The 24,916-nt window shown below is 42.7% G+C and overlaps 1 protein-coding gene and 1 long non-coding RNA gene across 16 annotated transcripts in view; both read left to right on the top strand.

Annotated features, from left to right (window-relative positions):
* Positions 1 to 24,916, top strand: part of PROM1 (prominin 1) — a 115,740-nt gene that overhangs the window by 26,061 nt on the left and 64,763 nt on the right. For 8 of the 15 annotated variants that reach the window (XM_074039445.1, XM_074039444.1, XM_015450192.3 and 5 more), the window contains exon 3: positions 19,849 to 19,904. In XM_074039445.1, the coding sequence (XP_073895546.1) occupies positions 19,849 to 19,904 (56 nt within the window). Of the gene's footprint in view, positions 1 to 19,848; positions 19,905 to 22,725; positions 22,753 to 24,916 lie in introns of all 15 variants that reach the window. The other 7 variants (XR_010586759.1, XM_005554519.4, XM_065544810.1 and 4 more) reach the window with 1 other exon arrangement.
* LOC135970884 (uncharacterized) lies at positions 14,780 to 15,151 on the top strand. Its single transcript, XR_010586760.2, has 2 exons — positions 14,780 to 14,893; positions 14,934 to 15,151. It is a non-coding gene; the product is annotated as an uncharacterized lncRNA (long non-coding RNA).

The raw sequence follows: 24,916 nt of genomic DNA, 5'->3' as shown, positions 1-24,916 counted from the left end.
TGGCAAGGAATTGTGTTTCTTTTAAGAGCCCTTCCAAATATAACTTGTGCATAGAAATAAAACTGAGCAGAAATGAGTATCTCCTTCTGAAACTCAAGTAAATAGCTCCCTGACTTCAGAAATGACAGCTTCCCAAGCGTTGCATTGCAAAAAGAGGAGCAGGCCAGTCTTCCTGAACGTGAACTTGCTCACATGGAAATCACAAGCTCTCGTGTGAGAGTGTATTTCAAATCTGTCCCCTTCTGACCACCAGGACTGCCTTCCTCCAGCTGAGGCTGCCAGTTCCCTGGACCACGGCCAGGGCCTCCTAATGGGCAGAGAGAATGGGCAGCAGCCTGCAGTAGTAGCCCCGAACCCCTGTAACAGCTAGGCCAGCTGACTCCCTGGGACATGCCAAACACTGCTCAGCCTCAGACCCTTTGCTTCTCTGCCTGTTCCCTTTGCCTGGACGACTCTTCTGCGTGGCTCGTTTTCTTTCCTTTTCTTTCTTTTTTTTTACATGGCTTGTTTCTTGTCTCATTCCAGCCTTTGCTCAAATGTCATCTCAAAGGGACAGATCGTCTTCCACCCCCACACCCCTCACCTTGCTTCATTTTTCTTTATAGCATTTATTCTGGTATTACAGTAAATATTTGTTTATCTCACTTGATAGACTCTAAACATCTTGAAAAGGGGGAACTGTTGATTTTGTTCACTCGTCCATATAGTAGCCCTAGAATCTGGAGCAGCGCCCACAACACAGCAAGTGCCCCGTAATTGTCGCGTGCATGAGTGGATACACTCTTGTGTACCCTCTCAGGGCCCCCCTCCTCTTCTCTTTGTGAGCACCCACAGTCCTGCATTATAAAGATCCTCCTGCCCTCCTCTCCCACCAGGGTTGTTCGGTGAAATCCTAAATCTGGTTGCAGCATTTTCTGGTTACTCTACTTCCTCAGGCCTATACCCAAGCGGCTGACTGCTCCTAGAAACCATTGTGACTGTTCCAGCTGGACTCACTTAAATGAATATCCACAGCCCCCACGAGGACACTCGTACTCCTGACAGCTCTGACCTGTTTCCCAGTCAATCCTCTTTCCTAACACCCTGCTTGCACACGTCCTGTTCTCTTCTCAAATCTCCAGCCTGAACTCTCCTCTGCCAGCTAGAGACCTTACTCTTCATGGAGACTATGGATGGAGTCACATGCAGACTCACTCATCCCTCCCTGTTTTGACTTCCGGGTTTTTACTAGGGTTAGATATGCAGAAAATGTTTTTGTTTGTTTGCATTTAGGATTCTTTTCCCAGAACATTGTTAGCCAAAAGATATGATTAATTTCCAAGTTTTTGAAGGAATTATCAATCCACCAGAAGGTCTGTGAGGTTTATGCCATTACTAGTGATGTGTTGGGTATTTAGAAAATGGAATGGTAAAGGCTATGGCATTGTGTTTTTAAAAGTATGTATTTCTCATTACTGTCAAGGTTGACTATTTTCACATCTGTTTCTTTTCTAAGGGTTTTGTCTGTGAAATGCCTCTGCCTAGCTGTGTAGCAGAGTCTTAGTCTTTTTATTATTGATTCCATGACAGCCTCTCTTCAGACGAAAACTCTTTCCCTAGGCTGTTTACCATGAATTGGTATTAGGCTATTTGGTTTTAGGGAATTTGTGAGTTAGGGGAGATCTTCCGATCAGAAGTAATTATTCAATTCCCTACTTCCATTATGTAGATGAGAACACGAAGGCCCAGATAGCGGAAGCCTGCTCATTTAAGACCATGCAGCCAAATGAGAGCTGGTAGGATAACTAAGCCAGAAAGAGGACAAGGGGAATTTTTGTCTGGGAGGTTATCTCAGCACACAAGTGATCCTCCTGCCTCAGCCTCCTGAGTAGCTGGGACTATGGACGTAAGCCACCATGACCAGCATCATTTCTCAAGAATGGTACTGTGATTATGAACCCAGATTTTGTTTCTCCAAGGAAAATAGTCTTGCCTAGGAGAATGCTAGGTTCTTAGATCTCATTTAGATGCCTTATTTGGGGCATGCAAGTTGTACTGAGCAATTGCTGCAGGTAGACAGCACTGGGTTAGGGGCTACAGGATTTGTGTGGGAGAGAGAACATTTTCTACTTTAAGGAATGAACAGTCTCTCTAGCGGAGGAGACAAATGTATTTACATAGAATAAATAGTTCAGGGAACAGGTAAGCCAGTGGATCGTTAAATGTCACAAGTGAGTTGTGAGTTGCAGGGATTTAGTGATGAGGGAAATCAGCTGAGGACCTCCCATTTTAACTTTGAGGATAGGGATGATTTTCCCCTCCCTCCCCTGGAACTTGAGTACTGACCATTATAGGGAGGGTTTTGATAGGTGGAAATAGCATCGGCAGACCTCAGAAGGGTTATGAACAAGGCATGCTTTGGGAGGTCAGGGATCTGGCTGAACTGAAGGGGTCTCCTTTGAAGGGAGACATAATTATAGCAACTCTATTAATTGCTCAATATGTATTGGGCATCTTGCTAAGATTTTCACACATTGTTTTTTAATGATGAGTATTTTTTACAGATGGGAAAAATTGAGGCCCAGGGAATTTAAATAATTTGCTGAAGTTACACAGCATTAAGTTTCTGACCTGGAATTTGAACTCAGGATCACTTGATTTACGGTGGCCATATATTTGTCATTTAAACCAGCACCTTTTGAGAATAAAAGAGAGCACTGGTAATGATTACGCCAGGACAGCAGATGTAAACCAGGGCTGTCTGGGCAAATCAAGATATATGTTTGGTCACTCTGACTCCAAAGCCTGATTTCACTTTGATTTCAGTTGGAAGGGTAGGGTTACATTGTGGGTAGCTTTGAAGACAATTGATGGAGGCAAGTAAAAGGGGTTAGATAGACTGATTAACCTGATAGCACTGTATTGAATGGAATGGAGTAGAAGAGAGATGAGAGGCCAAAAGAATAATTAGTGGGTGACTTCATTAAAAGTAGGGTAGATGTGATGGAGATCTGAACTGGATGATGGAATGCAAGGGAGGTAAGACGTCTTATAAATTATTTTGTTTTGTTTTGTTCGAGACAGAGTCTTGCTCTGTCACCCAGGCTGGAGTGCAGTGGCACAATTTGGCTCACTGCAACCTCCACCTTCCAGGTTCAAGCAGTTCTCCTGCCTTGGCCTCCCAAGTAACTGGGATTACAGGTGCTCGCCACCATGCCCGGCTAATTTTGTATTTTTAGTAGAGATGGGGTTTCACCATGTTGGCCAGGCTGGTCTCGATCTCCTGACCTCAAGTGACCTACCTGTCTTGGCCTCCCAGAGTGCTGGGATTACAGGCGTGAGCCACTGCTCCCGGCCTTATAAATTGTTTATAATGAAAAATTCCATACCTACTCAAAACCAGAAAGAATACAGTGAATCCCCATATGCCAGTGGTCCAGATAAAAAATGATTTGGTTTTGTCATATTTGCTTTATCTATCTTTTTCCTTGTATTTTCGTTCCATTTTTCTTTGCTGAAGCATTTAAAGCAAACCCAAACCTCACGTCACTCTCCCTCCCACCACAGTGTGCATTTCTAAAGAATATTGACTATCCATGGTGTCGTTACCAAATTACCAAAGTTAATAAGAATTCTGATTATTTTACTCTGAAGTATCATCATTAAGTTTAGTGACCACATTTTCTGTTATCTTTTTTACTGTTTCTTTCCTTCCCTTGAATCAGAATCACAACATGGGAGAAAGAAACTCTTAAACATTGTGGTTTTACTCCAAAACTGAGTCAAAAAGTTTTGAGCTTGATAAATGAGGAAAATTAGTTAACTGGTTAACTGGGAAGTAGAGTTTGGAAAAAGGAAAGTGATTGCAGAGAAAAACAGAAAGAGGTCCAATAACTTTTTTCATTTCAGACTTTTATTTTGAATAACCTCAAACCTTAAAAACATTGCCAGAGTAGTACAGGTGGACACCTGTTTATCCTCTACCTGGATTCATCAGTTGTTAATATTTTGCCACACCGTGAAATACTTCAGCATGCACTTCAGGTCATTTTCCTACATAACCACATGCAAATATGGCATGCAGAACATTTCGCATTATTATGACACTTTTGTCTCCTAAACAGTTCATATTTACATTTCTCAAATATTTACATTAATTTTTAAATAACTTTTATTCAAATTAAATATTTTGTCTGTAGTACTACATAAATGACATGTCCTCTCACTGTTATCACAGTAGGAGGCTCGTGATGTCAATTTGTCCCATTGTTGGTGAAATTAACAATGTGGTTAAGGTAGTGTCTTTCAGATTTTTCCGTATACTATCCTGTTCTCCAACAATCGTTTGCCTAGAGCTTTTAGCATTCATATTATTGCCTTAAGAAATCATTTACTGCCAGGTCCGGTGGCTCACACCTGCAATCCCAGCACTTTGGGAGGCTGAAGTGGGCAGATCACTTGAGCCCAAGAGTTTGACACCAACCTCGGCAATATGGCAAAACCTCGTTTCTAGAAAAAAATACAAAAATTAGCCAGGCATGTTGGTGTTGTGCACCTGTAGTCCCAGCTGCTCGGGAAAGAGACTGAGGTGGGAGGACCACCTGAGCCCAGGGAGGTTGAGGCTGCAGCGAGCCGAGATCACACCACTGCAGTCCAGCCTGAGTGACCAAGTAAGACTCTGTCTCAAAAAATAAAAAATAAACCATTTACTATAGTGCTGTAATGTAGTGGTGTTCTGTTGCTTCTTTTCCATTTATTAGGGGGCATTCTGCTGTATCAGGAGCATTCTGATACCATGTTATAGGAATGGGGAAACCTGCTTATTTCATTATTTTCCAAGGACTTTATAGCGATTTTGTGGGTGGCCAGAACAGAGCTCGGGGCTGTCGATTCTGTGGGAGTGCAGTGCGTAAGGCTGGAAACGTGGAGTTGTAGAAACAGTCAGGGAGGAAAGGTTAGGTGCTTCCTCATTTGCCAAGGAAGCTTGATTTAGCCTGGCATTCTCAGTGGGGGTTCACGAGTGTTCAGGCTCAGCTATCACAACGCATTCCTTTTCGTCTCCACACTGGCTGCAGGGTTTCCAATCCCATAGCTCATAAACAGGCATAGATATAGATCCAACAGAGATGTTGGTTTGTTTTGTGTTTAAATTGAAAGAAGGTGGCCTTTGGGCATTTCATTCCCTTCCTTTTCATTTGGGGTTTTGTTTTCTGACATTATATAGAACTTTATGTAGGAGAGATTCAAAGCCAATAAGAAGATGTCATGTTTGTATTGGATTCTAGGAAGTTTCTTGGAGGGCCACCGAGTTCTTGTAAATCCCAGTCTCATTTGGAGTTTGTGACTCTGCTCTCAGCTGCGACGAATAATTGGAAGGACTCTGTTAAAATGCTGGGCTCATTAAACCAGGGTCAGAAACCCGTCCCGGTTTGCTCAGCTGGGAGAAAAACCATTCCGTGTCCAAAGACAGTTTGGGTCTTGACCACCTGACCAGGCAGCCACAATGACTCTGCTGTTGGGCACAAAGGGGAAGGGACTTTACAGTCTGAACTCACAAAGCACATCCTGATGAGGCCTTACATGTCCCACTCAACCTGTGGCCAAAACCCCACACTCAGCATCTTGGAGCGTGAAATCAACTGATTCTGTGCTCAGAGAGGGCTTGGCACACAATAGGTGCCTTCTTCACCTCACAAGATGATGGATATTTAGAGTGGTTAGAGAGTTCACAGCTGAGCATTTGTTCATGTTTCTCAGCACTCAAAAGGTTGTTAGTGATAATAATGGTATAGCATTTATAGAAGAGGAAATGAAGGCACAGAGTGGCTGAGCCACCTGCCCAAGGCCACAAAGCCATTAAATAGCAGGGCTGGAGTTCTCTGCCCTAACTGCTATGGTAATTGCCTGTCTTTCCTCATCTCCCATCCTGGCATTTTTATTTAAGCAGTGCCAGTTACTTGCAGTTCCTTCAACCTGTCATGTTGTCTCATGTCTGAATAACTTTGAATATGCATTTCCCTGTCCCTAGAGTTTTTTCCCTTCACTTAATCGTTGGATATTTCTACTCTTAAGACACAGCTCAAATATTATCTGCTCTAGTAAGTCTTTACTCCTCATAACTCTCCCAACTTAGCCAGCTGATGCTGAGCCTTATATTCCTGCATCTCCCCACACAGCACACCTACTTTATTTTGTTTACTGATCTGTCTTCCCAGTAGGCAGTGAGCCTATTAACAGCATGGATTGCATCTTTTCATCCTTGTATCCTTAGAACGCAGTACACACTCTGAAATGTATTTGTGCCTTTTAAGCATTTTTGGGAATATAGCCTGACCATGCCATTAAATATATGAAGGGATTTCAAAATGCTCATGGAAAATATGTATATGAAAAAAATTATGCATGGATTTCAAAAGTTCTTTGCATCAAAATAAACTTATATTAATTTCTTCTAAGATATCTGAATAGGTAGTAGTTTGATTCACTAAGAAGGACAAGACACCAATTTTAAAATAGCCTGGATTAGGCTGGGCATGGTGGCTCACACCTATAATCTCAGCACTTTGGGAGGCCAAGGTAGGGAGATCACTCGAGCCCAGGAGTTTGAGACCACCCTAGGCAACATGATGAAACCTCGTCTCTACAAAAAATACAAAAATTAGCCAGGTCTGGTGGCATGTGACTGTAGTCCCAGCTACTCAGGAGGCAGAGGCAGGAGAATCACCTGAGCCCAGGAGATCGAGGCTGCAGTGAGCCATGATCGTGCCACTGCACTCAGAACAGGCAACAGAGTGAGATCCTGTTTCAAAAAAAAAAACAAAAACCAAACAAACACCCTGTATCAGTGCAACATGAATTCTAAAACTGAAGCAAGAACAAACATCCTTTTTTGTTGTTGTTGTTATTGTTGTTGTTTTTTATTTTGAGATGGAGTCTTGCTCTGTCACCCAGGTTGGAGTGCAGTGGCATGATCTCGGCTCACTGCAACCTCTGCCGCCTGGGTTCAAGGGATTCTTCTGCCTCAGCCTGCCGAGTAGCTGGGATTACAGGTGCCCACCACCGTACCCAGCTAATTTTTGTATTTTTAGTAGAGACGGGGTTTAACCATGTTGGCCAGGCTAGTCTCGAACTCCTGACCTCATGATCTGCCCACCTTGGCCTCCCAAAGTTCTGGGATTACAGGTGTGAACCACCATGCCCAACCCAAACATCAAATTTATGGTGAAGCTTGGGTGGAAGAATAGTGAAATAATGGATGCTTTACACATAGTGTATGGGGACAATGTCTTAAAGAAATCACAGTTTGCAAATGGGTAACTCATTTTAAGAAGGAATGAGACAATGTTGAAGATGAAGCCTGCAGTGGCTGACCATCCACATCAATTTACAAGAAAAAAATTCATCTTGTTCGTGTCATATTAAATACAATAATAAACTCTATATACATATCTTTATATATAAATTTAAGGAGATCAGAGCCCTCTTATTCAGTACAATCATGACTGGTAGTTGCTAAGTTTCTTATGACAAATACTGCGTGCTGAAATACTGTAAAAATGGTTCTAGGTCACATATCCTACATAAGAATATGGTGAGATCTGATTTACAGGAACCAGCATTTTTAACTTTGTTTTGTCAAGAAGTGTGTATTTCTTATCTGTGGATCAGGGAAGAGGGAGATAGAGTACTAGATTAATAAAATTATTTTAAACATTTAATTTAATTAAAACAAATTTATGTGAACTCAAACTATATATAAGGAAAACAATTTCCCCTTCACGCTGCTTCTAATACTGCCTGTCCTGGCGGAGCCATTGTCGACAGCTGAGCCTTTCTTCACATAGAACAAAATGGGGTTTGGCTGATTCACATTCTCACAGCAGTGTTTGTGATCTCACGTGGACCTCCATACAGACCAAAAAATGTGATTCAAATAAACTTCCTTTCCAAGGTCCTCCCAGTAAACCTTCCCCCAGGAACAGCAGGGACAAAGGCTGTAAATGGAATTATGCTTTCCAGGGATATCTTAGGGAAAGAAATGCCGTCGGAATTCACAAATAGTTTGGCAGTGGTCCTTTTCCCCCCGCTCTGTGGATTCCCCAGGGGCGGCAGCACAGGGCCCCGGCCCATGGCCCATCGCACCGTGGGGGAGCCCCCAGCCCAGCCGCCCCATCATCAGGGTGGCTGCACCGCCATGGCCGGCATTCCAGGCTCCAGGAGACCTCTGGAGCGTCCCTTCACCCTGTGCAACCTGAGTACTCGCTTCCTCTAAAGGAACTGGAAATGATCATCTTCCCAGTGACAGGCTGGGCTGTACCACATGCTACATCCAGGTAAAGTAAAATCACAGGCCACACGTGGCTGTGAGCACATGGCTGCCAGGAGGCTAAACGGGCCAGACTGGTCCAGATGTTTTCACAGAAAGAGCTTCCTGGGCAGCATGTTTTCTGAGCTCCTGACTCCCAGAGTGAGTTCGTGCCACCATTAATTCTAGTAAAAGCCAACGTGTGTCAGTCCTGCAGGGAGAAGCCACTCCAGGCAGCGAAAGGAGGGGAACTGATATAGGAAAAAAGCACCCCAAAGGTGTTCAACTTGGGTGGCGGGCGACTGTAGTCCCAGCTACTCGGGAGACTGAGGCAGGAGAATGGCGAGAACCCGGGAGGCGGAGCTTGCAGGGAGCAGAGGTCGCGCCACTGCACTCCAGCCTGGGCGACAGAGGGAGACTCCGTCTCAAAAAAAATAAATAAATAAAATAATAAAATAAAATAAAGGAAAGGGAGTTCTCCCTGTACTTTGTTATATACATGGAGGCAGCGGGGATACATTTGATATGTCTAATAAATACAACTTGGCTTCTAAAAGTCTGAAGCTTCAATCCTTTTATCGAAAACCAAACTGAATAGTTTAGTCATGTGGATGTGAGGATTTGAAGGGTTTAAATGAAAGTGCTCTGAGAAACTGAGAAGTACAGCCCTGTTGCAGCAGAAAATGGTTTTTCAATGCATATCACTCAGGTACTAAATTCAGACAGGCGCAGCTCAGCCACAGCATAAGGAAATAGGCTCAGTCAGGAAGTTTGGGGAACTCCAGGACCCGAGGCCATCGTGCTGTTTGGGTCCCCCCAGAATCCCTTCTTTGGTCTCAGTTTCACCCACACCAGCTACAGGAAAATGTGAGCTGAGGAGTGGACAGATTGTGTTCATTTCATTATGAATAATGGGCACATTTAACCAAATGGGGGTGCTGAAAGGTAGAGTTGATAAATATATTTTTCAGAGAAGCCACACTTAACTCTTCAAGTGACAAACTTTTTTAGCTCTAGTATTTTCCATGGAAATCTTTTCAAAAGGCATGTATTTGAATTCAGGCCTTTGAATTGAGTGTACACCAAGTATAAATCAACTTTTTTTTGGGGGGGTGGTTAAGGATCCTCATTCAAGATCCTTGTCCTCAGAGACTATGTGTGGCCTCTTGCCCTTGTGCTCACTGGGCCCTGATTGCTACCCTTTGCTTGGTTGTCGGCAGTTGTCATTAATGATGGTTCCTCTACCTGCTCTGAAACAGAGCTGCTCAGAGATATTCTGCTCCCGCACCTATGAGATATAACCATCCAGCAGGAGCAATAGCTGACTGGGGTAGAATTAGGCCAGGCTATAGTAGATGATGATGTAAACAAACATTCATCTAGTGTTGCTGCTAAAAGTATTTTATAGATGTTGTTAACATCTACAACTAGTTTAACGAAACTAATTGTAATGAAACTAATTGTGATGAAACGAATTGAAACCTTTACATGAAAGGCAGTACCGGCCAAACACTGTAAGTACCGGCTGGGCATGGTGGCTCATACCTGTAATCTCAGCACTTTGGGAGGCCAAGGCAGGCAGATCACTTGAAGTCAGGAGTTCTAGACCAGCATGGCTAACATGGGAAAATCCCATCCCTATTGAAAATACAAAAATTAGCCAGCTGTGGTATGTGGCATGTACCTGTAATCCCAGTTATTTGGGAGGGTGAGGCAGGAGAATCACTTGAACCCAGGAGGCAGAGGTTGCAGTGAGCTGAGATTGCCCCACTGTACTCCAGCCTGGACAATAGAGACTGTCTCTCTCAAAAAGAGAAAGGCAGTACCCTTGATAAAGTGAGTGGGCCTCATCCAATCAGTTGAAAGGCCTTAAAAGCAAAAACTGAGGTTTCCTGAGGAGGAAGAAATTCTACCCCAAGACTGTAGCATCCACTCCTACCTGAGTTTACAGCCTGCCAGCCTGCTCTACAGATCTCAGACTTGCTAGCTCCCACAATTCCTTAGAATAAGTCTCTGAATAGCTATATTACTGTCTCTTATTGGCTCTGTCTCTCTAGGGACCCATGACAGAGACAGGCAGTTATTCCCAATGTTTGGGAATGAGGGTGGGAAGGAGTGCGTGGTTGGAGGAAGGCCTAGCCCTCTGCCTATTCTAGTCACTGAAGAATCAAATGAGCAAGGTCACCTGTATCTTGACGCAGAGTCTATGATGACTGAGTACTGTCTCTGAAGTACCCACTCTCTGCTCTATCTTGACACAGAGTCTGTGATGACTTAGTGTTGTCTCTGAAGTACCCACTCTCTGCAGTATCTTGACGCAGAGTCTATGATGACTGAGTACTGTCTCTGAAGTACCCACTCTCTGCTATATCTTGACGCAGAGTCTGTGATGACCGAGTACCGTCTCTGAAGTACCCACTCTCTGCTCTATCTTGACGCAGAGTCTGTGATGACCGAGTACCGTCTCTGAAGTACCCACTCTCTGCTATATCTTGACGCAGAGTCTATGATGACCGAGTGCTGTCTCTGAAGTACCCACTCCCTGCTATATCTTGACGCAGAGTCTATGATGACCGAGTGCTGTCTCTGAAGTACCCACTCTCTGCTCTATCTTGACGCAGAGTCTGTGATGACCGAGTACTGTCTCTGAAGTACCCACTCTCTGCTATATCTTGACGCAGAGTCTGTGATGACCGAGTACCGTCTCTGAAGTACCCACTCTCTGCTATATCTTGACGCAGAGTCTGTGATGACCGAGTGCTGTCTCTGAAGTACCCACTCCCTGCTATATCTTGACGCAGAGTCTATGATGACCGAGTGCTGTCTCTGAAGTACCCACTCCCTGCTGTATCTTGACGCAGAGTCTATGATGACTGAGTACCGTCTCTGAAGTACCCACTCTGTGTAGACAGTGTGACTCCGCGAGTCCATGGGGTCATTCTTGTCTCCTTCGAGCTTGTGATTTGGAGCTGAAGTGACTGGCTTTGCACCAGATGAGAGGCAAATGCATGTGTATTTGTATGTCTTAAGTTAAAATAAAATATCTAAGGCTTGTTTTCCTTCTTTTTCCTTTCCAGTCAACCTAACAGAACTGATTATATCTACTACGCTGATTCAATGTAGATTTAAACATTTTCACGCAATGAATTGGCTCTTTAAACATTGTTTTCCTTGATGAAAGGTAAATTGAGTCAAGCTATGCAAATAACTAGACATTTCTGGATTTGTTTAAAGTCATGAGGTATTTTCCTACCAAGAGAAGACAAATTTTTATTTTAGAAAATGGAATCAGGAAGTTCTAAAGCATAAAAACAACACCCAGCAGGCCTAGCCCAGTGAGGAGAGACAAGACTCAGAGGCAGCGTTACCTCTGTTAGTTACTTAAGATACCTTCCATATGGGAGCCCTGGAGAAAGTGCTGGTGGCCACATATAAACCACATAAATGTTTATATTTTTACCAACTGGCTCTGCATCTTGAGTTAAATCTGCACTCTCCTCCAGAAAGGGCAACCTGGACCCGGAAGCTGGTGCTCCCAACTCATTTTACTAGCCATTTGTACTCATAACTCTTGGAGATGCTACTGAGATTTTAAGCCAGCTTAACCTTGACCCCTATCTGATGTACTATTCCCAGCATAATACTGTTACCTGAGAACATTTTCCTTAAGTATTTTGGCAGTAGAGGCTTGTTTGAATTGGTGGTTTAAATTGGTTATGAACATGTGTTTTGTAGATTAGGACAATTCAGTTGGTAGGCTTATTGGATGTGTCTCAGGCCCAGGATGACTCTCGAAGCTTTGTAGACCATGGATGAGAAGCAGGCAGGAAGAGTGATTCATCGGAGTTATACTCCACTGTATTTGGTCGTGATTTTTATGAGCGCAAGTACCTTTTCATGCATTCTCTTTTATGAATACAGGAATTCATATCTTTGAAGATGTCTTAAAAATCTCAGTTTATGTGGGTGCTGGTCTGTAAGCTTCACTAAGTCTCTGCATGTGTCATGTGTATGTTTACTTTCTGCTGAAACCAAAAAGTTTTGTTTTGTTTTTTTCTCATTCTATGTTTAGTCAAAGCTGGCAGGATAGGCTACTGGTAGAGGAGGCATGTAGGTAGAAAATGTTGGGGGTCTTAATTCGGTAAGGTGTGTTTTATTAGGGTAAGTAACATCCTTTGCTAAGAGAAACAAGCCCAAATCTCAGTACAAAATGTTTGTGGTTCACTGCTCAGTCCAACATAGAGGCTACCGTGAGTTGGGTGGTGTGGTCTGGGGACTCCGGCTCGCTCCACCGAATGGTTTTGCCAGCCGCTTGGGCTTTGGAATTCTCCTCTGGATCCTCTGTATTTGGCTGAGAAAAGAATAAAGAGGGCAAACGTGCAGGGTCTTTTGGGAGGTTTCAGAGGCCAGGCCTGGAAGTGGTGTGCGTATACGTCCATCCGTGTTTTGCTGGCCAGAACTCAAGTCCCCTGGTCCCTCTTAGCTGCAAAAGAGCTGGGGAATAGAGTCAGGCTGTGGGTCAGGGAGGAAGAGGTAACACACAGATGGCACAGGACACTTTCATTCTGCGCCAGTCGCCAAGGGCAGGCAGGGAAGAGTGGAGTGTTGAAGGCCGTGGGATCCCAGAGTGGAGGTGGGAGAGGCTAACATGTCTCTTAGCATCTGTAGTGCTCTGTATATTATATAGCAGGCACTGCACTGGACACTTTGTGTTCCCTATATTACATACCAGGCACTGCACTGGACACTTTTCTTGGGGCAAGATGCCTCTCAATCTTCCATAGCCTGTGTAATGCCAGCACATCCAGAGACTTACCACTTTTTGAACTGTGTAGATGTGTGTTTTTTCTGGGCTTGTCAGTTCTACTTGGTTTGAATTTGGTCTAGATGGGGGCAAGTTGTCAAATTTATTTGGAAGTGCCTCCAGAAAGTCTTTTGTGCCTGGAAGGGAACAATTATAGCTGCATTTTAATTAGTATTTAATTTACAAAAATGATGCATGTACAAACTTAGTTTCTGCAAGTCTCTAAATTGAACTTGAATATTATTTTATTCTGTGTCTTTTCAGAAAATATGAATAATCCCTTTCACTTTGATCAGTGTTGTTTTAATGTATGGGTTAACATATTAAATCCTTCTTAGCACAGAGCCACGTGTGACACCCCTGAACTATGTGTGTTTAAGATGGGGCTACCAAAGGCAAAAGAGGGACTGTGGTCTCTCCGCAGAGAGGCACTTAACACTATTTATGCTCTTAATTAATCACATTTCTAAGTAAACACAAGTGCCCAAGCAAGCTGACTTACAGATACTATCAGCAAAACCTTTCCAAGAGCACTTAAGCTTGGCACAAGTCTGATAAATATACTGCAAACAACAGGGGATTTTAAGTTCTCTATTCATTTTACAAGAGAACATTACAGGGGTGGAATTTCACTAGGCCCAGCTTGGGCCAGAATCTACATAAGTACTCAAAGAAGCCAGTTTGGGAACAGAAATATCTTAGTCAAAGATGAGTTTTGATTCACATAAAGAAGATGGATCTCTTATAATACATGGGTCCTGCACAAGGCACGTTTCTTATTTTAGCTTACGTCTGTGGCTCAGACATCTCAACACTCATAAATCGCACACATAGCACGCAGCCTGTTGGAGAAACTCCTGCTGCATGTGCTGTTGATGGAGCCCTGTTGAAGTGTAGTGAGAAGGTGCAAGAGAATCCCATAAAGCTAAGCATCCTGCCAGCGCTATCCCCTGACCTGGGGGGGGGGTGAGAGAGAGACAGAGAGAGACCCTGAGTTCCAGAACTCGTTTCTGCAGACTTGGCTGCTGGCTGCAGAAGGTCCATCCTGAAGTTCACAGGGCTGCTCACTCCCAGGCCACACACTCTGGAGAGGTTGGCAGTCAGAGAGCTACGGACAGAGCAATGGATGGAGAGGCGCAGAACCACGTCCCAGACAGCGTCATGGGGCAACCCATGTGCCCTCAAGAGCAGGCTGCCCTTATTTTCTGTACTTTCTGGGCTACAGTATGCATCCCTGCCACCTTCTCAGCACGTGCAGTCCAGAAAAATATCCATTCAAAGTGGAGCTCCTGTGATGCTGCCAGGGCTGATTCTCACGCGGGCCTTCAATTCTCAGTCTCTTGCCTTGTGCTTGGAGGACTGTGGCAGTGACTCCAGACCAACGTCCTTTCCACCTAGGGCCTGGGGAAGGGAGGTGTTAGTGAGCATTTTCCCCCCCAAAAAGCCAAGGCTTAGCTGCATGTGGTGTGCACGCCTGTGGTTCCAGCTACTCTGGAGGCTGAGGCCAGGAGTTGGAGAGTGCAATGAGCTATGATGGCGCCACTGCCCTCCAGCCTGGGTGACAGAATGAGATCCCATCTCTATGAAATAAACAAAACAAAAAACAAGAAACACCAAGACTTGAGTCTGTTGAGTCTGTGTCTCACTGGCTGAAGATGGATGGATTGTCTATTGACTCCTAAACCAAGTTAGTCTGTGTCTCACTGGCTGAAGCTGGATTGTCTGTTGACTTCTAAACCAAGTTATGGGGGTTGAGGGAATATGCTGCTTGTCTCAGACCAGAGGGTCTCACTCACACACTGTAGGTCTCACTCACACACTGTGGGTCTCACTCACACACTGTAGGTCTCACTCACACACTGTGGGTCTCAGATCCCCTTTAACTCTTAAAAATTATTCAGGGCCCCAAAGAGATTTTGTTTATCAATATTGATCATATTTGAAGATAAAATGGAGAACACCTTAACATGTATTTGTCAATTTATTTTAAAAGAAAGATAGTAAACCCTTTCCATAAATAACTTAATTTTGTTAAAAATAACTACGGTTTCCAAAAGCAAAAATCATGAGAAGAGTGGCATCAGTTTTTGCATTTCTGCAGATCTCTTGAACATCTGGCTTAGTGCAAGTCAGCTGGATTTTCATATCTGTATCTGAGCTGGTCCTGTTGAAGTACTGGGTGTTAGCGCGACTGATGTGTAGTGTGAAGGTCTGCTCTCACTGAGATACGTAGTTGTAAAACAGAGCCGTATTTTAGTATTCTCTTCAGATAATTGTGCATATTTTACTTTAATACCACACTAAAACTGTACAAGTGCTAGTTTGTAAAAGTTATTTGCAATATGGAATCTGGAACGACATGAATTAGTTTTTTATATTTTGATCTATTAACATCCACTGGTCTGTCTTCCACTGTATGTATTTATTTAAAAAAATTTAAATTTGTATAAATTTATGGGTACAAATGTAATTTTGTGACGTGGATAGAGCACATTGTCGTGAAGTCAGGGCTTTTAGAGTATCCGTCACCTGAATAACATACACTGTACCTATGAAGTAATTTTTTATCATCTGCCCTCCTCCCACCTCCCTGTCTTCCACTTTGAATGGATCTTTTTCCATGCAGGATTTTGTGACATGATGCATGAATCATCTGGAAAATATTCAGTCACCGAGTTTTGTACATCTCCTAAATGTGGACATATTTCATTTTATAGTATCAAAAATTCTTTAATATCCTTACTGATCACGTTAGAAAGGCATAAGTACTGGAATGCTGTCAAGCTCATGGTGGTGGATACACATTTTGCAAAATTCTAATTTTTGCTTGAAAGCTCTAATTTTATCATTGGCAACAAATCCTGTCAGTGGCTTCTTAAACTTGCAAACTCCACTTCTTTCATTTTAGAGAAAATGCTGGCCAGACACGGTGGCTCATGCCTGTAACCCCAGTGCTTTGGGAGGCCAAGGTGAGAGGATCGTTTGAGGCCAGGGGTTTAAGACTAGCCTGGGCAACATAGTGAGACCCCATCTCTACAAAAAAAAAAAAAAAATTGTCTGTGCATGGTGGCGTGCACTTGTAGTCTAGCTATGCTGAGGGGAGAGGGGAGGATAACTTGAGCCCAGGAGTTCAAGCCTGCAGTGAACCAGATTAAGGGCTGAGATTGGGTATATCCAAGTCTGAATAGTCACAATTTATCTCTCAGTCTTTCTTATTTAGTTTTATTTATTTTTTATTTTTTTGAAGCAGGGTCTCGCTCAGTCACCCAAGCTGGAATGCAGTGGCATAACTGGCTTAGTTGAACTCCTGGGCTCAAATGATCCTCCTACCTCAGCCTCCCACTACAGGTGCATGCCCCCACACTTGGCTAATGTGAGGTCTCACTATGTTACCTAGTTGCCCAGGCTGGTCTCAAACTCCTCGGCTCGAGCAATCCTCTGTCCTTGGCCTCCCACAGTGCTAGGACTACAGGTGTGAGCCACCGCGCCTGGCCATCAACTTTTCTTCCAAGTAAAGACGGTGTTCCATGAAAACTGTGGCTCGTTGAGCTCACAACTTAAAACACTTGCACAAATGCTTTTTGCACGTTATCCTTGGATGTGCATGAAAGAGCTTTATGTGTAGTTACCATTTCTTTACACAGGATAATAAAAAGAGCTGTACTCACAGGTTGAAATTTAATAAAAATAATTTTTAATGCTTTATCAAGACCCTTCTTAAGTGTAACTGACTATTGAACATGAATGCCTAATGGGAAAGAATATAATGAGTATTAGCTGCAGTCTTGATTTGTGCCAAATCACCTGCATTCTTACCTACCACTGCCTTTGCACCCTAGTGCAAATGTCAACACAACAAAAAAAGCAATTAACATCTTGTGTTTTGACCTCATGGACACCCTGAACGTATCTTGGGGATTCCCATAGCCCATGTTTGGAGACCTGCTGGTTTAGACCCGTGAAGGTCTACCTTTGTGGTGCTGGGCTCACGGCTTCCCCAGTCCACGTGGCCTGAGAGGATGGAAGGAGCAGTTCCCCAAAAGAAATCCGAAGTTTTTCATTTTGTTTTTGTTTGTTTGCTTTGTTTTGTAAGGGAAAAAATAAAAGTGAATGGATATTGAATGGCCAAAACAATAGTCTTCCACACTGCACTTACCATAGATACTGTTCTATAACCTACATTCTCTAAATTCCTTCATATAATAATAGCAGGTATATACCATGTTCCCACTATGTGCCAGGCTTGGTGCTGTTTTATTTATAAATGTTTTCTCACTTCACCCTTAGTGGTCCTTTGAGAGTAGGGACATCTTATTTTGCAGATGAGGATGTTTGTAGCAGTTATTTACCTACAGACACTCAGTTAAGTGGTGGAGCTTGGATTCGCTTCTAACTCGTTTCTAGGTCAAGATCCCAAAATGCAACATATTATGCTGTGCAACTAAATATATTTTGATAAATAGATGATTTCTCAGTTTCTATATCAACAGTAGACTATTTATTTATTTATTTTTATTATACTTTAAGTTCTAGGGTACTTGTGCACAACGTGCAGGTTTGTTACATATGTATACATGTGCCATGTTGGTGTGCTGCACCCATTAACTAGTCATTTACATTAGGTATATCTCCTAATGCTATCCCTCCCCTAGCCTCCCTCCCCACAACAGGCCCCAGTGTGTGATGTTCCCCACCCTGTGTCCAAGTGTTCTCATTGTTCAATTCCCACCTATGAGTGAGAACATGCGGTGTTTGGTTTTCTGTTCTTGCGATAGTTTGCTGAGAATGATGGTTTCCAGCTTCATCTATGTCCCTACAAAGGACATGAACTCATCCTTTTTTATGGTTGCATAGTATTCCATGGTGTATATGTGCCACATTTTCTTAATCCAGTCTGTCATTGTTGGATATTTGGGTTGGTTCCAAGTCTTTGCTCTTGTGAATAGTGCCGCAATAAACATACGTATGCACGTGTCTTTACAGCAGCATGATTTATAATCCTTTGGGTATATACCCAGTAATGGGATGGCTGGGTCAAATTATATTTCTAGCTCTAGATCCCTGAGGAATCGCCACACTGTCTTCCACAATGGTTGAACTAGTTTACAGCCCCAGAATCTACAAAGAACTCAAACAAATTTACAAGAAAAAAACAACCCCATCAAAAAGTGGGCAAAGGATATGAACAGACACTTCTCAAAAGAAGACATTTATGCAGCCAACAGACACATGACTCTTTCATTCAGTGAAATTTTAAACAGAAGCCTGATCTGTAAAACAGACCAAAGCAATGCTGACTGGTTGAAGGGGAGGTAACCTATATTGTCTGAAGGGGATTAGACAGCCTCAGTGTCCCTGTGGTCCTTGGGCAGCCCCCGAGGTACTGTGAAGAAACTATTGGGGTTCCCTGGGTGCATATCAGTTTGAAAATCTCTGTTCCTGCAGCGTAATCTTTAAATATCGCCCATATCTCTGAGTTGTAGAGGAGAAAAGTTGTTTTGCAGAAAGCCTTTTGGGAAAGTGGCTTGCTTTGTTTTCCTGTATGTTAATCTGACTTTTGCATCATAAAAGGAGTCGATGTAGGGTTTCGTTTGCCCCCCACCCCGCCCCTGCCCCACCCCTCCAGTAGTACATTTCAGGTGTGATGGATATAGTGATAGTAATGCAGAAGCTCCTTCCTGGGGTGAGAGACAGTGTACAGGGTGGCGGGAAGGCACCCGCGCAGGAGGAGGAAGACCTGGGCCTTGGTCTGGCCTCCTCATGAATCACTATGTCACCCTCTCTGTCCGTGTCTCAGTTGTCTTATATCATTCTTAGATGGCGGCTCATGGTTAAGTGGTGGCTCTTTACCTTTTTTTGGTCCCAGGGCTATGTGAGAATTTGAAAATGCTCTAAATGAATATTTATGGAAAAGTTCAAGTTTGCATTGCATAGGTTTTTGTGTACTGCTTGGAGACAGGAAGAGAAGGATTTCCCATGTTAAGAACTCTTGAGTTGGGTTATTTTATTTTATTTTTTTAGATGGAGTCTGGAGTGCAGTGGTGCAATTTCGGCTCACTGCAACCTCCACCTCCTGAGTTCAAGTGATCCTCCCGCCTCAGCCTCCCAAGTAGCTGGGATTACAGGCATGCACCACCACACCTGGCTAATTTTTGTATTTTTAGTAGAGATGGAGTTTCACCATGTTGACCAGGCTGGTTTCGAACTCCTGGCCTCAGGTGATCCGCCTGCCTCTGAGTCCCAAAGTGGTGGGATTACAGGTGTGAGCCTCAGCGCCCTGCCGAGTTGGGTTAATTTTAAGATTCCTTTCATCCATTCCTTTGTAAAATATTAATATCAGGCAAATGTGGAATTATTGAAAAATAAATTTCATTTGTGTTTCCAGATAATTAAGAATTGGCAATTTCAGCATAATTTTTATAAATGATTATTAATAAGCTGTATGTGGTTTGCTGGTAAATATTAAAGTGTATTATGATAAATTACTAACTTAAAAATGACAACTCTCTAATTCTGTCCCTGACAAAATAATAAATCGGAAGTATTTGTCTTCTATTCTTGGCTTCTGGCTAGAGGTCATTAATTATTTAACTACATTAAGAAATAGGAATAAAATTATAAGAATAATAGAAACATAGTTATAATAATTTGTAAGCATATAGTTATAATAATTTGTAAGCATATAAAGATCTTTTTCCAAATATGAATTTTATATTTTTACTGAAAAAATAATTTTGCTATTTTGTGGCTTTTTTTCCAGATACTTTGAGAAAAGTCATACAGAAGGCACGTGAGTCCAAAATTGATTATGATAAGGTAATTTTTCATTGGTGTATTTATTATTAAAAATATGAAGTATGAGAAAAATTTTGGCTGACTTGAAAGTAAATCTTTAAACAACCAGTTATTCAATCTGCAATTTTAGTAACCTTTTTTGACTAAGAACTTTCATGGAATATTGAACCACCTTACAAATCCCATTTGAACCATAGCAGACATTTCAAAAGTAGCATTTGAAGAAAGCCTTTCAAGTTGTATGTTATTTAAAAATTAAAAACTACGGCCGGGCGTGGTGGCTCACGCCTGTAATCCCAGCGCCTTGGTAGGCCGAGGTGGGCAGATCATAAGGTCAGGAGTTTGAGACCAGCCTGGCCCATATGGTGAAACTCTGTCTCTACTAAAAATACAAAAATTAGCCGGGTGTGGTGGCACTCACCTGTAGTCCCAGGTACTCGGGGGGCTGAGGCAGGAGAATTGCTTGAACCCGGGAGGCAGAGGTTGCAGTGAGCCGAGATGGTGCCATTGTACTCTAGCCTGGGTGACAGAGTGAGACTCCGTCTCAAAAAAAAATAATAAATGAATAAATAAAGTAAACAAAAACTAAAATTCCTTCAAAAAGCAATATTACACTACTTTTCTTTTAGCTGAGGGATGAGAACTCCCTCATTAAGTGGAATTGTTTGAAAATTCCTAGAGATGGTGACTATGTACTCTGTTATAAAACATCGTTTGTTGAAAAGTAGCTTTGCATTTATACAAGGTTTATGAATCTCTTGCTGTGTGAGTACATGGCTAGAATTGAAGGAAGGTGGAGATAAGGATGATAGCCTTTGGTCTCAAGAGGCTAGAAGACAGCAGACAAAAGTGTGTAGCACTGATAATTCGATAATAAAAAATAGTTAAATGTGTTTGCCAGGTTCTCAGTCCTTCTCGGTAAGTAAAGCACTTTGTTCCTTCCTTTCCTGGTTTGAAGGTGGTTATCAGGCCAACCATAAGCAGATGTATAGGTGGACGTTTTTTACTGGCTTGCACAATAAATCTGAACGCTAGTGTTTCCGGCACGGGGGAGGGCAGTTCCCTCTTGCCCAGTGAATCATTACCTCAGATGGTTACAAATGGCCTCATCATATTTTTAATTTGCAAGAAAATTATACTCAAGAGAAAAGTAAATGCAGAAGCTGAAGAGGAAAGCCTTATCCAGAGGCTGTTTACATTCAGCAAGGGAAGACTGTGTGGAAGATAAACTGAGCTGTTCCCAGGGCACACAGCCTTCCCCAGCACTGTGGAAAGCATTTTCATTCCTCAGTGCCACAGGCTTCATTTACATCTCCCAAACGTGATTGCCACGTTGGCCTGCATCTCTAGGGGGAAGAAAATGACTGTTGCTTTTATATTTATATTCAAAATTAGCATAATATGCTTAGCCAGCCTGAATGCCAACCAAGGAATGGGAGTAGGGGCAGTGCTTCAGTGGGATCTGGGACTTGGAGGACAAGGTCTTGAGACCCTTAGTTGGCCTTGAGGAACCTGCGAGCCTGAGCTGGAGCTGGGCTGCCACTGACCCTGGCAGTGTCTTTGTGCTTGACTTGGTATTAGATTTGGCACTCCCATAACCTTGGTTTATACACCTGGCTCTTGTTCTCTTTCCTTGCCTTTGCAAATGAATAAAAACTCTGGGTGAGGGTGCAGTGGAGAGAAGATGCAGAACTGAACCCACATGAATGAGCTGAATCCTACTCTGGATGTGGAACTGGACCACGCTTTCTACCATTATCCAAAGAAAGGGGTTTAGTGAAGCACAGGCACCAAAGGAGCCAGGCCACATCTGGAGGAGGATTTTCTGGCTAGATTTAGTCTGATAAAGGCTGGGTGTGTTGGGTTGGTTCCCCCTGAAGCAGACCCTAAGCCAATGACTCCAGGGCAACTCATTTGTTTGGAAGCCTCAGGGAACACAGATTCCTGGTCTTACCCATATCTTCTGACTCATGTGCTCTAGCAGAGGAGCCCAGGAGTCAGTGTTTTTCTTTAACACACACTGTGAGGTGCATCTTTATGTCTGGTGAGCTTGGGAGCTTGTGCCCTGGTTGGTAACAAGCCTGCGCACCCCCTCCCCAAGAAAGGGAGCCTGGGATCATTTAAAATGCCCCATGTGACCCCAGAGGCAGCTATATCTGAACTGCCCCCCAGTCCCCATGTTTTGGATGCCTCATTTAAAAGTGATTCCCATCACAAATGTTGTTCCCTCAGATCTGCCAGCTGAGGCAATAGTTTCTAAACCTTTAGATTTCCTGGACCAGAATATTTCAAAAAAGTGATCTAGAAAATGACATAGAGCCACCTAAGTTTATTTGGCCACAAAAGGACATTTAAAATCAAACATTGAGATGTTTGGAATAAAAATGGTGGGAATCCGTTGATCGCTTTAAGCACAGGAATAGCACCATCAGATTTTTAGTTTAGAAAAGGGCACTTGGGAAGATGCTGCCATTGGTTACGGAGTTCTCAGATCTGATTCTCTATTTTATGAAGATCACATGGTTAGTGTGTTAAGCATTTATAACTTCCCCTCTAATTCTCCTTTTCATAACCGATTAGCATACGGATTAAGAACCTTTTGGGAAATCCAAATGTAAATGCAAATGTGAATTTCAGAACTCAAAGTAACTTAAACCACTGTTTCTTGAATTCACACTCAAGTTTTATATTCCTTTCTCGTACTTATCCTTCTATCACCCAATTTCCTCCTTGTGGGATATGAGCGTTCTTGGTTATGGTTGATCACTCATAACTTTTTCTGTCTGTTTTCTTGATGCATGCTGCCTCTGCCAAAATTCCTCACCTGCGTTGACTTCTACAGCCAGAAACTCTAATCTTAGGTCTCAAGGTAAAGTCCTTGTCTGCTATTTCAAGTTGCTCTTTGAAAGCCTTTCTGTTCTTCACTGTCATCCTCGCTGTGAAAATGTTAAATGATCCATTTCAGTTATGTTTTTACCATCACTTTTAACCTTCTCTTTTAAGCAAGATATCTCTGTAATATTTAGATGTTGATCTTCAACATAATCAACAAAGCACTGGAAGATCTTGGTGTATCAAAAAACAGTGTAAATAGTGACAGGCTTTCATCTAGTCAGCCTAGACGTGAACTCTTGAAATACCCTGTCTTGTTCCTGATACTGCCTGATGTTTAGTCAGTAACACTAGAAAGGCTGTGTATCAAATGTACAATTTGTATTTAAAGCTAAAATTAGTGCATTTAAAACATTTCAATATATCTTGTCTCCTGGGTTTGGGTTCAGTGTCTCCTGGAATTCAGAAAGAATTTACGTTTCTTTAAAATAGTAAACAATTTAGAATATTTGCTGAGAAATGATGGAAAAATACGTAAGTAAGAGTTTGGAAGGTCTGGGCTGGTTTCTTAACTGGCAAGTGATGTTGGTCCTCGAGGAAGGGTTAAGTCAGCTAATAATGCCTCTTCGTGGACACGGGATGGGGGTTAACTTAAGCGTGAGCACGTACTTGATGAACGCAGCAAAATCCAGCCACTTTCTTTTTTTTTTTTTTTTTTTTTTTTAGCAATTTAATCTTAATATGGAAGTAGGTAATATTCAAGTGCCAGATGCACCAGATTTACTAGTCTTGAGCATTTGCTCATAGCATTAACTACCATTTGTTGAATATCTACTGTGTGCTGGGCACTTGGCTAGTTGTTTTCACATTCAGTGGTTCAGTTATTTGTCCCTCACAATATGTTTATGAGGTTAATGCTAATGTGATACCATCCAGTTTAGGGACCTGGAAGCCCCCCGCTGGGATGTAAAGCAGGTCGCTCCTCCAAGACATCACATTTGCTCCCAGGAGCAAGACGTTGTGTTTTATTTTCCTTTGCTCAGCTTGGCTTAAGAATTCGCAGCTGTCTAGATTGTCCATTTAGTTGCAAACTGCCAACTTGCAATTTTCTGCCATTCTTTAGAAGTGTAAGCAGCTACATGCATGAATTGGAATGATATCAAGTTTCATCATCTAGTTGCATTAATTTTCGTTTATCCCGGAATAAAGTCAGCAGTGATTATGAAAAGAGGTTTAGGTCACATGATTGTGTCTGGAAATTGTGCTGTTCCTAGGAACTCAGGAACTGTCTGAGACACAGACTGCCGAGGTCGGTCCTTCACTGTGGATCTGACTCCTGGGCATGGCATGAGAAGCACCTTACATGTCTACTCAGTACCTGGTCCTTTGTCACATTATTTCTAATCATGCATTATCTCTAATTTTCACAATGACTTGACAAGGTACGTATTATTATTTCCAGTGTGTTAGTGGAGAAACTCACTGACTGGCCTGTGTTTAACGTGCCTGACTTAGAGTCTGAGCCTTTTTTTCTAAATTAAGATACATTCCAGATTCTTGTGTAACTGTTTGCCGGCGAATCCAAAGTGCTTTGAGTCTTTCACTTCTATTTGTGCAGTTTTCCTGGTGTAAAGCACCTTAAATGTAGATTATTTGTTATGCAAGTACTCCTGCCAAGATTTATTGATCCAACAAACAAAATACCTTTGGGGTTAAAATTAAACCGTTTGCAGCTCAAACTAGCATTTAGTTATCTTCCTAGGGGTTGAAGGACATCTTCTAGTAACCACTTGGCCCTATATTCGATAACTCAATTTTCTGCTTCCTCTGTTTCAAAAAGGAGCTTCAAAATGGAATATATATATATATATATATTCAGATTCAACTAATGATGGCAGATACATTAAAAAAACAAAACATGGTCAGGCGCGGTGGCTTACACCTGTAATCCCAGCACTTTGGGAGGCCGAGGCAGGTGGATTGCTTGAGGACAGGAGTTCAAGATCAGCCTGGACAACATGGTGAAACCCTGTCTCTACGGTACTTGGGAGGCTGAGGCCTGAGAATCGCTTGAACCCAGGAGGCGGAGCTTGCAGTGAGCTGAGATCACACCACTGCACTCCAGCCTGGGCAACAGAGCGAGACCCTGTCTCAAAAAAAAAAAAAAAAAAAAAAGAACTTTGTACACCGTGGAATGTTCT

This window comes from Macaca fascicularis, chromosome 5 (assembly GCF_037993035.2).
Source record: "Macaca fascicularis isolate 582-1 chromosome 5, T2T-MFA8v1.1".
Classification (NCBI taxonomy): domain Eukaryota; kingdom Metazoa; phylum Chordata; class Mammalia; order Primates; family Cercopithecidae; genus Macaca; species Macaca fascicularis.
This window is presented reverse-complemented; position numbering and strand designations above follow the sequence as displayed.